Source organism: Anomaloglossus baeobatrachus, chromosome 6 (assembly GCF_048569485.1).
Source record: "Anomaloglossus baeobatrachus isolate aAnoBae1 chromosome 6, aAnoBae1.hap1, whole genome shotgun sequence".
In the NCBI taxonomy this organism is placed as follows: Eukaryota; Metazoa; Chordata; class Amphibia; order Anura; family Aromobatidae; genus Anomaloglossus; species Anomaloglossus baeobatrachus.
The window spans coordinates 151,951,085-151,964,721 of NC_134358.1; the positions used below are offsets into that span (position 1 = coordinate 151,951,085).

General features: G+C 45.5%; 1 protein-coding gene and 1 long non-coding RNA gene across 3 annotated transcripts in view; one reads left to right on the forward strand and one right to left on the reverse strand.

Moving 5' to 3' along the window:
- TRAPPC8 (trafficking protein particle complex subunit 8) overlaps positions 1-13,637 on the forward strand; it is a 170,714-nt gene that overhangs the window by 13,318 nt on the left and 143,759 nt on the right. The window contains exons 3-5 of one of the 2 annotated variants that reach the window (XM_075353322.1): positions 1,343-1,426; positions 3,658-3,747; positions 4,857-5,031. In XM_075353322.1, the coding sequence (XP_075209437.1) occupies positions 1,343-1,426; positions 3,658-3,747; positions 4,857-5,031 (349 nt within the window). The remainder of the gene's footprint in view (positions 1-1,342; positions 1,427-3,657; positions 3,748-4,856; positions 5,032-13,637) is intronic. The other variant, XM_075353323.1, reaches the window with a different exon arrangement.
- Positions 1-13,637, reverse strand: part of LOC142317218 (uncharacterized) — a 43,690-nt gene that overhangs the window by 8,722 nt on the left and 21,331 nt on the right. The window contains exon 2 of the long non-coding RNA XR_012754679.1: positions 7,098-7,324. This is a non-coding gene — a long non-coding RNA (uncharacterized LOC142317218). The remainder of the gene's footprint in view (positions 1-7,097; positions 7,325-13,637) is intronic.

Consider the following 13,637-nt stretch of genomic DNA (forward strand, 5'->3'; position numbering starts at 1 on the left):
TAGATGAATAGACCCGTGGAACTTTAGGTCCGCCGGGGTTGGCCAGACTTTAAGTGAAAGTTTGGTTTGGGACCCGGACTTAACTCTGGAAGCAAAACCTCATATAAGTCAATGGCAACCCAAACTTGTGTGCTGTAAAATGGTCGTAGTAAAGGCTTGGGGGCTTCAAAAGGAAGCAAGATGGGGATAATTGCCCTGAGAACAATTGTGGATAAGGAATAAATAAATAAAAAAAAATGACCCGGCATCTCACCTAATTTTGATAACCAGCGTGGGTGAAGTAGAAAGCTGTGGGCTGCAATCCTCAGTTGTCAGAGAGAGGCTATGTGCGCACGTTGCGTAATTGCATGCAGTTACGCTGCGATCTGCACCGCAGCGTAACTGCATGCGTCCTGCGTCCCCTGCATAATCTATGAAGATTATGCAGGAGACGTGCGCACGTGGCGTATTAGAGAGCAGCGCTTCGGCTGCTGCCTGAAGCGCGCGTTCTATGAAGTGACATGTCACTTCTTTCCTGCGCTCTATGGGAGGGGCTGCAGTCAGAGCGCATGGAATCGGCTTTTTTTTTTGTCACTACGGACTCTTTCTGCAGCGATTTGAAGCGCACGTGTGCTGCAGGGCCAGTACGCAACGTGCGCACATAGCCTAAATGTCAGTGTGTTTTATCCCTTAACTGCTTGCTTTTTCCACATGTATATACTTTACCTTTTGGTTCTGTTTGTTTTTATCTGTACTTATTTAAAGGGAATGTGTTTATCAGAAAATGACAAATTTGTTTAAATCAGGTTTTTACACTTAAATGTTTTTTGTTTTTTTTTGCTAATGAGTAATTTAAAATTTCCATATCTGTTCAAAAATGTCCTAAATATTCACACCAGACTCACAAAGTCCTGTACAGAAGCTTTTCAGCAGTTTCCTTATCAGTGAGGATTAGTATGAAATGTAACCTCTGTACAGAAGATAACAACACCAGCTCCACCGTCCATAAGTGGTTACAGCTCACCTCCTCCTCCCCTCTGCACGGAGACCTTTGCCCTGATGAGCACACGCTCAGTTCAGTATGCTCGGAGTTATTGTATGGCTGCTAATGTCCATGTGCCCAACAAATTGCAAATTGCAAGGTTTTATTTTTAGAAGTCTTGATGTAAATATATGGAAATGAATACAAATGTGAAATCCATTCTAACCTGATTTACGGATGGGCCATTTTGTAATGACGCGTTTTGAGTTTCCTTTTGTTTGCCCTGTGTGCTGTCCCTTCCCGTAAGCTGTGGTCTTCCCCTTGTAGAACAGATCCTGATGTCTCCCGCTGAGCTCAATAACACCATGTTCTTTCTATCAGATCGCTCTATTAAAGCTAGTGTCCCTTGGTACAATACTTGGAAAGAAACACTGACGGATCTGAACAAGTCCAAGTCCTATTCAGGTAGTATTGTGACCGGGACTGAAAAAAAAATTGCCCTCTACCTAATCCGTGTCAAATTTTTTTCAGTCGCTTTTCCCTTTGTCGCTGTGCTGGGACTTTCTAGCAACCTCTAAGGGTACGTTCACATGTCCAGACTTTCCTCAGTGGATCGTGTCATGAATCCATAGCACATCCACATGTTTCCTGCCTATTGTTGCAAATTTCGGTCTGAACGGGCTGCGGATTTTTTTTTTTTTTTATCCGCAGAGATTAAATTTAATTGTCTTTGCTGCTGTAACGAGCTGCAGGTTTTCCTCCGCAGCCGGTCTGCCATGTGTGAACATACTTTTACTCAAAAATTTTACCCCAAAACAAGAATTGGTGATGGTTAACGTAATCTGTTTTTCTTAATTTACTAACTAAACCTGTGAAGAAATAAAGGAAAAAAAAATGGCTTGTAATCTTAAGATATGTCTTAATGTTTTGCTTTAGTGTGTACTTGGACATCATTTCTTTAAGTTTTAAAAAAATAAAATAAAAACAATTGCAAGTTATTCCCCTTTGATAGTATATGGGATAATTTAATGACTGCTGAGAGGAGACAAAGGTTAGACCCTTGGCAATCCCGAAAACGGGCCGAACCTGAATGCAGCAGAGGTGTATGTGTATTGTATATGGGACCCCAGAGGATGTTTCCAGCCGTTCCATTGACAATGAATGGAGCTGAGGCTGAGCAGGTCCAGTCCATTCAAGTCCCGTTCTCTGGATCGCTGGGGTTTTGCCTTTTTGTTTTTTTCAGTTGTGTCCAACGGATAAGACATAACTTGAAATTTTGGGAAAACCCCTGTTTCTGTGTCTGTATTCCCCTTCATAGCTGTGGTTCCTTGGTCTTCCATTGAATGCCACCAGTATTAGAGTTACAACATGGCATCATCTGCAGTACGTTTCAGGTTAATCAGCTGGAAGATGAGCAGCAAGAAGAATAGGCCGAGCCAGAAGAAGAAACTCTGCATTTGTATTTACGGCTGATGACGTCCTTATTCCCATCAGTGCTTAAAAATAGCATGGATGGTGGTCGGCTGTGAGCCGCTAGGATACTGTGTATTTATACGTGTTTTTACATACAGGAAAACTATTGTGTGACAATATTTGGGGCACTTTTTTTTTTTTTTTGATTGTTTTGGCATTGATAACATAATGACATTTAAAGGTGAGGGAAGCCTCACTGTGTTTGTATGCTAGGTGGGTAAATTGAGTAACGGGACATTTGTTTTGCATTGTGATGTTTTTGTTAATTATTGAGGAAACTCATTGGCTAGTCTAAGACTTGGGAATGTCAAAAATTAAGGTTGTGCATCATGTATGTTCCTGCTTTGAATATCTATGTATGTTCTATATATTTTTTCCATGGAGTGACACTTGTCCACATGCACCCTATATACATGGCTCTGTCAGTCTGTAGATCTCTTGCCAGGGTCCGTACACTTCAGATCTATTTTATCTGCCCTTATATCTGCTTGCACCATGCAGAGGGGAAAAGGGGGACACTGATGATTCTCTAACCAGCCATGTGATAAGCAGAGGACTGGAGGAGGATATTGTTTTGGAGTGCATTGGGTGTTCCCTCTGTGATATGAAAGCTGCAATCAGTCCGAAAGTGCATGGACCTGTCAAACAGCCTCAAAAACCTCCTCATCCGGATGTGAAAATAACATGTATGATTGTCATCATTGTGTATACTTGTACTCCATCATGATTGCTACAAATTAGCTCTCCGAAAAGACAGCTGGCTCTCTTGTGCCACCTACTTGAGGTGCTCCTACTAAGCCAATGACAACCTTTTTTAGCGAGCCTTGACTTAAGATATTTAGCAAAAACAGAGTTTTCTACAAAAGGAAAAGACTTCCATTCCTTTTGAGAAAGGAAATTGTTCATGTTTCGAGGCTCATTTAAGGGTTAACTTTAGCCAGGTTGCCTACCTTCTATAGGTGACACCAGGGAGACAACTGCTACGTACGGCTCTATTTTTGCCACCAAAGACTATAGAAAATATAACCTAAGCATGAGTGCAAATGTGAACATAGCCTTAACATATCAATACGAAGTGAATGAAGAAGGTATTGTAATTCTACCCTCTGCCCCTTTCTCCCTGTGTATCCATAGCTCTACTCAGTATGAGTATTCAGTGGGCTATAGCTTAGGTACCGCTGTACATGTGCACACTAACTTGATACCTTCTGTTTATTTTTCAGCAACTACGCCTTGGTTTGAGTCCTACCGGGAGAGCTTTTTTCAGTCCATGCCAGCGTCAGATCATGAATTTTTAAACCACTACTTGGCATGTATCCTATTCAATGCCTCTTTATTGCTCTGGATAACTTTACAGTGCTATCAGATGAAGATTGGCTGGGTGCGGTGAAGGGGGCTGACCATCTGTTAGCAGATGTTTTGGAAAGAAGACTTTGGCATATTGGATTTCAACATGCCCAATCTTTTGTTCTGATGTTAGTTAAATCCTCGATAGAGGTGTCAGGGAGTAGCTTATTTTCTCTTCCCTGTTGAGAACTGTATGTGTTAGTTGAGTAGAAGAGCTGCCAAATATTGGCAGACGGCCAATGAGTAAATAATTTATCCCAGGAAGATCCCTCAATCTAGAGATCTAGGCTTTACACTGTAACACTACAGCATTTCAGGAAAAAAAAACTACAGAAGCAGGGTAGCCTCACTCCAACGTCTCCCTCCGCTGCTCTGTCCAAATGTGGGGCCTTTCCCAAATGTGTATAGGGACAGACCTGTTGATTGTTAGACATCTTACCCCTGCCTGGATCAGACACTTATCCCAACATCTTTATTTTTTCTCTGAAATGTTTAAGTGCCAGTTTTGTTACTGTTAAGTCTTAAAGGGTACTTCAGGAAGATACATTTTTCTACTTGCCCTGCCCTCATAAACTACAAAGGTACAATGCTGTTTACCCTCACAATACCTGTAATTCAGTGTGATGCTGAAGCTGCTCTCGCTGCTCCCCCTCCCCTCTGGGTCATTACATCACACATTAGGGGGCCTGCTGCATGTAACAACCAGCCCCCTGGTAATATCTATTATCAGGGGGCTGGCTTATACCAACAGCATGCAGCAGGCCCTCTGATGTGTGATGTAATGTCCCAGAGGGGAGGGGGAGCAGCGAGAGCAGCTTCAGCATCACACTGAATTACAGGTATTGTAAGGATAAAGAATAGCACTGTACATCTCATCTTTGTAGTTTGAGGACAGAACAAGTAGATTTTTTTTTTTATATATATATCTCCCCGGAGTACCCCTTTTAACATCTTAAAAATGTCATCAGAGCGGCCACTGATAGGCATAAAGTGCAGCTTTAATTACCACATCTGGCATATTTGTGTCCTGTGTTTCTCTCTTGTACTTTAGTCATTGACTTAACAAGCTCTTTAGGCATGCTGGTTGTTTCTTCACATGAGCCCGAACCTGTGGACCAGTTTTTAAAGTTATCACAAGAGCAGCATCGGATTCAGCACAGTAATGACTATTCCTATCCCAAATGGTTTACACCCAACACATTGAAGTATTATGTGCTGCTGCATGATGTCAGTGGTGGGGATGAGAAAAGGTAAGTTACAAAACTGTACAAAAGTGGCATTTTGTTGTGAAATGTATAATAACGTATTTTTCGGACTATAAGACGCACCTGACCATAAGACGCACCCTGATTTTAGAGGAGGAAAATGGGAAAATAAAATTTTAAGCAAAAAATGTGGTCATGACACACTTATGGAGCGAGGATCTGCTGCTGACACTTATGGGGTAATGTCCTGCTCACATACTCCCCATTGCTGCTCACATACTCCCCATTGCTGCTCACATACTCCCCATTGCTGCTCACATACTCCCCATTGCTGCTCACATACTCCCCATTGCTGCTCACATACTCCCCATTGCTGCTCACATACTCCCCATTGCTGCTCACATACTCCCCATTGCTGCTCACATACTCCCCATTGCTGCTCACACACTCCCCATTGCTGCTCACACACTCCCCATTGCTGCTCACACACTCCCCATTGCTGCTCACACACTCCCCATTGCTGCTCACACACTCCCCATTGCTGCTCATAACAAGCCCCTATCCTGCTCATATACCCCCATCATCCTGGTGTATGGCCGCATTCCTGTGGCACATAAAAAAAAACAAAAAAAAAAAACGTTCATACTCTCCTTACCTCACCTCACTCCTTGCAGCACCGGTCCTCTTACCGTCTATGTCAGCGGCAACGCCGCTGAGTGGACCTGTCCCTGTTCCCCTGCAGCATGGCGATCTCCTCCTGTCTGTCCCGTGTGGACACGTGCGCACAGCGATGACGTCATCGCTGTGCGCGGCGCTAGTCCCCACGCAAGTCAGCTGACCGGAGGAGACAGGAGGAGATTGCGGTGCTGCAGGGGAACAGTGAGTAATGTGTACTGATTCACTGCACCCCACGCTGATGATGATGCGCGGGGAGCAGTGAATACAGCCGCACATGATCACTCCAGGCTGTAGTTGCCAGGGGTGATCATGCGGGCCGGCTGTTTATCCCCCGCCCATCATCCCGCCCACCTGTCAGTGCCAGCTTCAGTGCTGAGAGATGATGGGCGGGATGATGGGTGTGCATATTAAATGAGCGGGTCCACGTGGTCACGGCAGGCTGCTACAGCCTGCTCGTGCCCCCGATGACCCGCTCCACCGCAGCGCCCTCATTCCCCGCAGCTCTGTATTCAGACCATAAGACGCACCCCCCACTTTCCCCCAACATTTGGGGGGAAAAAAGTGCGTCTTATGGTCCGAAAAATACGGTAGTCGCTGAAAAATATGTTCTAATACGGGACTGTTCTTCCAAAGCCATGTGTACAGAGTGCTGTGGTGTGCAGCACAAGGGTCTGTACTCATGGCTTCATTCATTTGAATTTCAACATGGGGTGTCTTATGGGGCATAGATGGGGAGGGCTCTGACCGGCAGTCATAGCTATGTCCTTACCTTGCTGAACGAGGCTCCTGCTGTTTGATATCGGGATAAAATAACCTCATTTTTTATTTATTTTACTCACTTATATAGCACAATTAATTTCACTGCACATTAGACATTGATAACAACATCCCCATTGGGGCTCACAATCTATACAGTGCTATGCAGAAGTTTGAGCACCACTGGTAAAAATTACTGTTATTGTGAACAGTTAATCAAGTTGAAAATGAAATGATCTCTAAAAGGGATAAAGTTAAAGATGACACATTTCCTTTATATTTTAGGTAAGAACAAAAAAAATATTCATCTTTAACATTTTAAAAACTACAAAAATGAAAATGGGCCAATGCAAAAGTTTGAACACCCTTGGAGATTTGTGTGCTCAGATGACTTTGACTATCATTTGAGACCTTAATTAGCCTGTTAGGTTTGTGGCTTGTTCATTATCATAGTTAGGAAAGGGCAGGTGATGCAAATTTCACAGCTTTATAAAAACCCAGCTTCTTCTAACCTTGTGCAAATAAAACAGCCATGGGTTTTTCAAAGCAGCTGCCTAGCACTCTGAAAATCAAAATGGTGAAGGCCCACAAAGCAGAGGAAAGCTAGAAGAAAATAGCAAAGCGTTTTCAATTTGCCCTTTCCTCAGTTCGAAAAGTAATTCCGAAATGGCACTTACAGAAACAGTGGAGGTCAGGTTAAGGTCTGGAAAACCAATCAAAATTTCTGTGAGAGCTGCTCGTCGGATTGCTAGAGTGGCAAATCAGAACCGTCACTTCACTGCAAAAGTCCTTCAGGAAGATTTAGCCGACTCTGAAGTTGTGGTACATTGTTCTACTGTTCAGAGACACCTACAGAAAAATGGCCTTCATGGAAGAGTCATCTGACGAAAACCTCTCCTGCGTCCTAAAAATAAAATTTAGCATCAGAAGTATGCAAAATAACATCTAAACAAGACTGATGTATTTTGGAAACAAGTCATGTTAACTGATGAGGTTAAAATAGAACTCCTTGGCCACAATGATCAAACCAAATGTTTGGGAAAAAAAGGAGACAGAATGTCATGACAAGAATATCTCGCCAACCATTAAGCATGGGGGTGGATTAATCATGCTTTGGGTTGTGTTCTATCCAATGGCACTGGGAACATTTCACAGGTAGAGGGAAGAATGGATTCAATTAAAGTTTAACACATTCTTCAAGTAAACATAAGACCATCTGTAAAAAAGCTGAAGTTGAAAAGAGGAGGACTTCTACAAATGGATAATGATCCTAAACACAATTCAAAATCCACATTAGTCTATGTCAAAAGGTACAAGCTGAAGGTTTTTCAATGGCCCTCACAGTCCCCTGATCTGAACACCATTGAAAATCTGTGGCTAGACCGCAAAAGAGCAATGCATGCAAGAGGACCCAGGAATCTTACAGAACAAGACGACTTTTCCAAGGAAGAAAGCATGAAAATACCTCAAACAAGAATTGAAAGAGTCTTGGCTGGCTACAAAAAACATTAACAAGCTTTGATACTTGCCAAAGGGGGTGCTGCAGGGTACTAACCGTGCAGGGTACCCAATATTTTGCATTGGCCAACGTTATTTTTTGTTGTGAATTTAAAAATGTAAAAATATATATATATATATATATATATATATATATATATATATATATATATATATATATATATATATATATATATATATATATATATATATATATACTAGAAGGTGGCCCGATTCTACGCATCGGGTATTCTAGAATTTACGTATTGTGTAGTTAATGTATGATTTTTGTTATATACATATACTATATATATAGATGTTGTTGTGTGTAGTTACCAAGTGTTTGTGTAGGGCGCTGTACATGTTCTGAGTGTCGCGGGGGGTGAGAGCGGTGTTGTATGTGTGTTGCGTGTGTTGCGTTGTTTGTGGAGCGCTGTGTGTCTGTAGCGTTGTGTGTGGGTGTGGTGTGTTTTGGGGGGAGGTATGTTTTGAGCAATGTGTGTGTTGTGCAGTATGTGCGTATATTTGTGTGTGCAGCGTTGTCTGTGTGTGTGGGTGTCTGTGTAGGGCGTTGTTTGTGATTCCTAGTGTGTGTGTGTTGTGCAGTGCGCGTGTGTGTGTGTGTTGGGGGGAGGTGTGCACCTCCCATCGTGCTCCATCCCCCATGCTGCGCACCCCCCATCGTGCTGCATCCCCCATGCTGCGCACTCCCAAACGTGCTCCATCCGCCATGCTGCGCACTCCCAAACGTGGTCCATCCGCCATGCTGCGCACTCCCAAACGTGGTCCATCCGCCATGCTGCGCACTCCCAAACGTGCTCCATCCGCCATACTGCGCACTCCCCATCGTGCTGCATCCCCCATGCTGCGCACTCCCAAACGTGCTCCATCCGCCATGCTGCGCACTCCCCATCGTGCTCTATCCGCCATGCTGCACACTCCCAAACGTGCTCCATCCGCCATGCTGCGCACTCCCAAATGTGCTCCATCCGCCATGCTGCGCACCCCCTATCATGCTCCATCCGCCATGCTGCGCACTCCCAAACGTGCTCCACCCGCCATACTGCGCACTCCCAAACGTGCTCCATCCGCCATGCTGCGCACTCCGAAACGTGGTCCATCCGCCATGCTGCGCACTCCCAAACGTGGTCCATCCGCCATGCTGCGCACTCCCAAACGTGGTCCATCCGCCATGCTGCGCACTCCCAAACGTGCTCCATCCGCCATGCTGCGCACTCCCAAACGTGCTCCATCCGCCATGCTGCGCACTCCCCATCGTGCACCATCCGGCATGCTGCGCACTCCCAAACGTGCTCCATCCGCCATGCTGCGCACTCCCAAACGTGCTCCATCCGCCATGCTGCGCACTCCCAAACGTGCTCCATCCGCCATGCTGCGCACTCCCAAACGTGCTCCATCCGCCATGCTGCGCACTCCCAAACGTGCTCCATCCGCCATGCTGCGCACTCCCAAACGTGCTCCATCCGCCATGCTGCGCACTCCCAAACGTGCTCCATCCGCCATGCTGCGCACTCCCAAACGTGCTCCATCCGCCATGCTGCGCACTCCCAAACGTGGTCCATCCGCCATGCTGCGCACTCCCAAACGTGCTCCATCCGCCATGCTGCGCACTCTCAAACGTGCTCCATCCGCCATACTGCGCACTCCCAAATGTGCTCCATCCGCCATACTGCGCACTCCCCATCGTGCACCATCCGGCATGCTGCGCACTCCTAAACGTGCTCCATCCGTCATGCTGCGCACTCCCAAACGTGCTCCATCCGTCATGCTGCGCACTCCCAAACGTGCTCCATCCGCCATGCTGCGCACTCCCAAACGTGCTCCATCCGCCATGCTGCGCACCCCCCATCATGCTCCATCCGCTTGGGAGTGCGCAGCATGCCGGATGGTGCACGATGGGGAGTGCGCAGTATGGCGGATGGAGCACGTTTGGGAGTGCGCAGTATGGCGGATGGAGCACGTTTGGGAGTGCGCAGCATGGCGGATGGACCACGTTTGGGAGTGCGCAGCATGGCGGATGGACCACGTTTGGGAGTGCGCAGCATGGGGGATGCAGCACGATGGGGAGTCCGCAGTATGGCAGATGGAGCACGTTTGCTCAGCCTCTCTCCTTCCAGCCTCCCTCAGCATCGGCCTCCCCCTCCCAGCCTTCCCCAAGATCAGCCTCTCTGCTCCCAGCCTCCTCCAGCACGCCGTGCTCCTCTGCCGACACTCACCCACACCCGATCGCATCCACTCACCCACACAACCGATCGCATCCACTCACCCACACAACCGATCGCATCCACTCACCCACACAACCGATCGAATCCACTCACACACACAACCGATCGCATCCACTCACACACACCCGATCGCATACACTCACACACACACACACTGACGATATTGCACATACGCGCTGATACTCACAACATCCGGGGATATCACATGCTTCTGGCCATGTGATCCTCTGTCAGGTCCTGGAAGCTCACAGCACAATATCGCCGCCGAGAAGCAAGCGATATCCCAGGATGTTGTGAGTATTTGGATGCGATGTGATGTGTGTGTGAGTGAGTGTGATCTGATTTGTGTGTGTGTGTGTGTGTGTGCTGTTATGTGTGTGTATGTTCCGCAGCTGCAGGACCTTGATGTGTGGATGCGATGTGATGTGTGTGTGTGTGATGTGTGTGTGAGAGTGAGCCGGTGTACACTGGTAACTATGATACACATCGGGTAACTAAGGGACCTTAGTTACCTTATGTGTATAATGGTTACCAGCTTTCACGGCCTCCGTTAAGATCCCAGCATCGCAAGGTTATGTCTGGCGCTGCCGGGATCCTGACGGAGCCGGTGTAGAAGCAAGCGATATCCCAGCATGTTGTGATGTGTGGATGTGATGTGTGAGGTGTGTGTGATCTGATGTGTGTGTACTCACCTGGGAATCGGAGCCCCGTGTCAGTTGGGCCACAGCGAGCGTGCATTGCGTGAGGGGGGCGGGGCCTGCATAGAGCCGGGGCGAGAGGCCAATCCGTGTGGGGGGGCGGGGCCATGGCGAGCCCAGCGGCCAATCAGCTTTGTGTCACCGTAAGGACACAATTTCGGAGCATGACAGACAGACAGACAGACAGACAGACAGACAGACAGACAGACAGACAGACAGACAGACAGACAGACAGACAGACAGACAGACAGACAGACAGACAGACAGACAGACAGAATAAGGCAATTATATATATAGATATATAGATATATAGATATATAGATATATAATCTCTATTATTATTATTATTATTATTATTATTATTATTATTGTCTAAAATGCAGAGGGTATGTGTTATCCTGAACTTAATGGCTTTTACAGATAATTTCATCTTCAACTTGCTTAATTGTTCAGAATATCAGTAGACTTGACCAGGGGTGCTCAAACTTTTGCATGCCACTGTATTCCCTATCTGAATGTCTTTGGAGTGTGGGAGTAAATCGGAGGCAACCCATGCAAAGACAGGGAGAACATACAAACTCCTTTATACAAATGCATCTCCATAAATTAGAATATCATCAAAAAGTTAATTTTGTTTCAGTAATTCAATACAAAAAGGGAAACACATATGTCATATAGGCATTACAAACAGAGTGATCCATTTCAAGTGTTTTATTTCTGTTAATGGTGAAAATTCTGGCTTATAGCCAATGAAAACCCAAAAGTCATTATCTTAACAAATAATAATTACCACAAAATACCTGCAAAGGCTTCCTAAGCATTTAAAATGGTCCCTTTAGTCTGGTTCAGTTGGCTACACACTCATGGGGAAGACTGCTGACTTGACAGATGTACAGAAAGCAGTCATTGACACACTCCAAGCCACAAAAGGTCATTGCTAAAGAAGCTGGCTGTTCAGAGTTCTGTAGCTAAGCATATTATTGGGAAGTTGAGTGGAAGGAAAAAGTGTGATAGAAAAAGTTGCTCAAGCAACTGGAATAACGGCAGCCTTCATAGAATTGTTAAGAAAAGGCCATTCAAAAATTTGGGAGAGATTCACAAGCAGTGGACTGCTGCTGGAGTCAGTACTTCAAGACCCACCGCACACAGACGCATCAAGGACATGGGCTACAACTGCCGCATTCCTAGTGTCAAGCCACTCATGACCAATAGACAACGCCAGAAGCGTCTTACCTGAGCCAAGGAGAAAAGAACTGGACTGTTGCTCAATGGTCCAAGGTGTTAATTTCAGATTAAAGTAAATTTTGCATTTCATTTGGAAATCGCGGTCCCAGAGTCTGGAGGAAGAGTGGAGAGGCCACAATCCAAGCTGCTTGAGGTCTAGTGTGAAGTTTCCACAATCCGTGATGGTTTACGGAGCCATGTCATCTGCTGGTGTAGGTCCACTGTGTGTTTTCAAGACCAAAGTCAGCGCAGCCGTGCACCAGGACAAGCTTTTTGGAGATGGAAATTTCATTTTCCAGCAGGGCTTGGCACCTGTCCACACTGCCAAAAGCACCAATATCTTGTTTACTAACCACAGTATCACTGTGCTTGATTGGCCAGCAAACTCCCCTGACCTAAACCGCATAGAGAATCTATGGGGTATTTTCAAGAGGAAGATGAGACACCGGAACGAACAATGCAGACGAGATGAAGGCTCCTATCAAAATAACCTGGGCTTCCATAACACCTCAGCAGTGCCACAGGCAGATCGCCTCCATGCCACACCACGCCACATTGATGCAGCAATTCATGCCAAAGGAGCCCTGACAAAGTAATGAGTGAATTTACTCTACAGACTTTTCAGTAGGCGCCAACATTTCTGAGTTTAAAATCATTTAAGTTGGTCTAATTTTCTGAGATAATGACTTTTGGGTTTTAATTGGCTGTAAGCCAATAATCGACATTATCAGAAATAAACACTTGAAATTGATCACTCTGTGTAATGACTCTATATAATATATGCGTTTCCCTTTTTGTATTGAATTACTGAAATTAACTTTCTGATTATATTGTAATTTATTGAGATGCACTTGTAGATGTTATCTTTGGGATTTTAACACCTGACCCCAGCCCTGCAAGGCTGCTAATGGAGCCACCACGGTTAACCACTTCATGACTAAGTGTTTCTTCACCTTTTCCAAGGTACAGTGTGTGTACTTTGCTTTCTTGCGGCAGGCTCTATAGTCAGTATGATATATTTTTGTTTACATAGTGTTGGAGGACGCGCCACTTAATCACTGAGATTTTTTTGTTCAGTACCTTTTATATAAAAGCTAGCACGTTAGCCATGCAGTCTGCCCTTACACACATCTCTGAAGTAATGAGTCGTTAGAGAGCTCCTTGAATTTGCGCATGGTGCTGCAATAGAAAACCACTGTTGTAAGTTTTTTTTTATTATTAATTACCATGATATTCCGCATAGCTTTACAGACATGATCATTGCCCCCATTGGGGTGCACAATCAAAATTCCCTGTTAGTATGTCTATTTAAGTGTGGGAGGAAACCAGAATATCTGGAGGAAACCCATGCAAACTCGGGTAGAACGTACAAATTCCTTGCAGATGTTGTCATTGGTGGGCTTTGATCTCAGTGCTGTGAAGCAACAGTGCTAACCACTGAGCCACAGTGCTGCCCCAGTTCATGTCATTTCTTCCCTCCTAAATATTTTGCAGTGAACTGTGAATGGAACTGTAACAAAGTGCCCATCAAGCCAATCCAACTTGTGGGAGG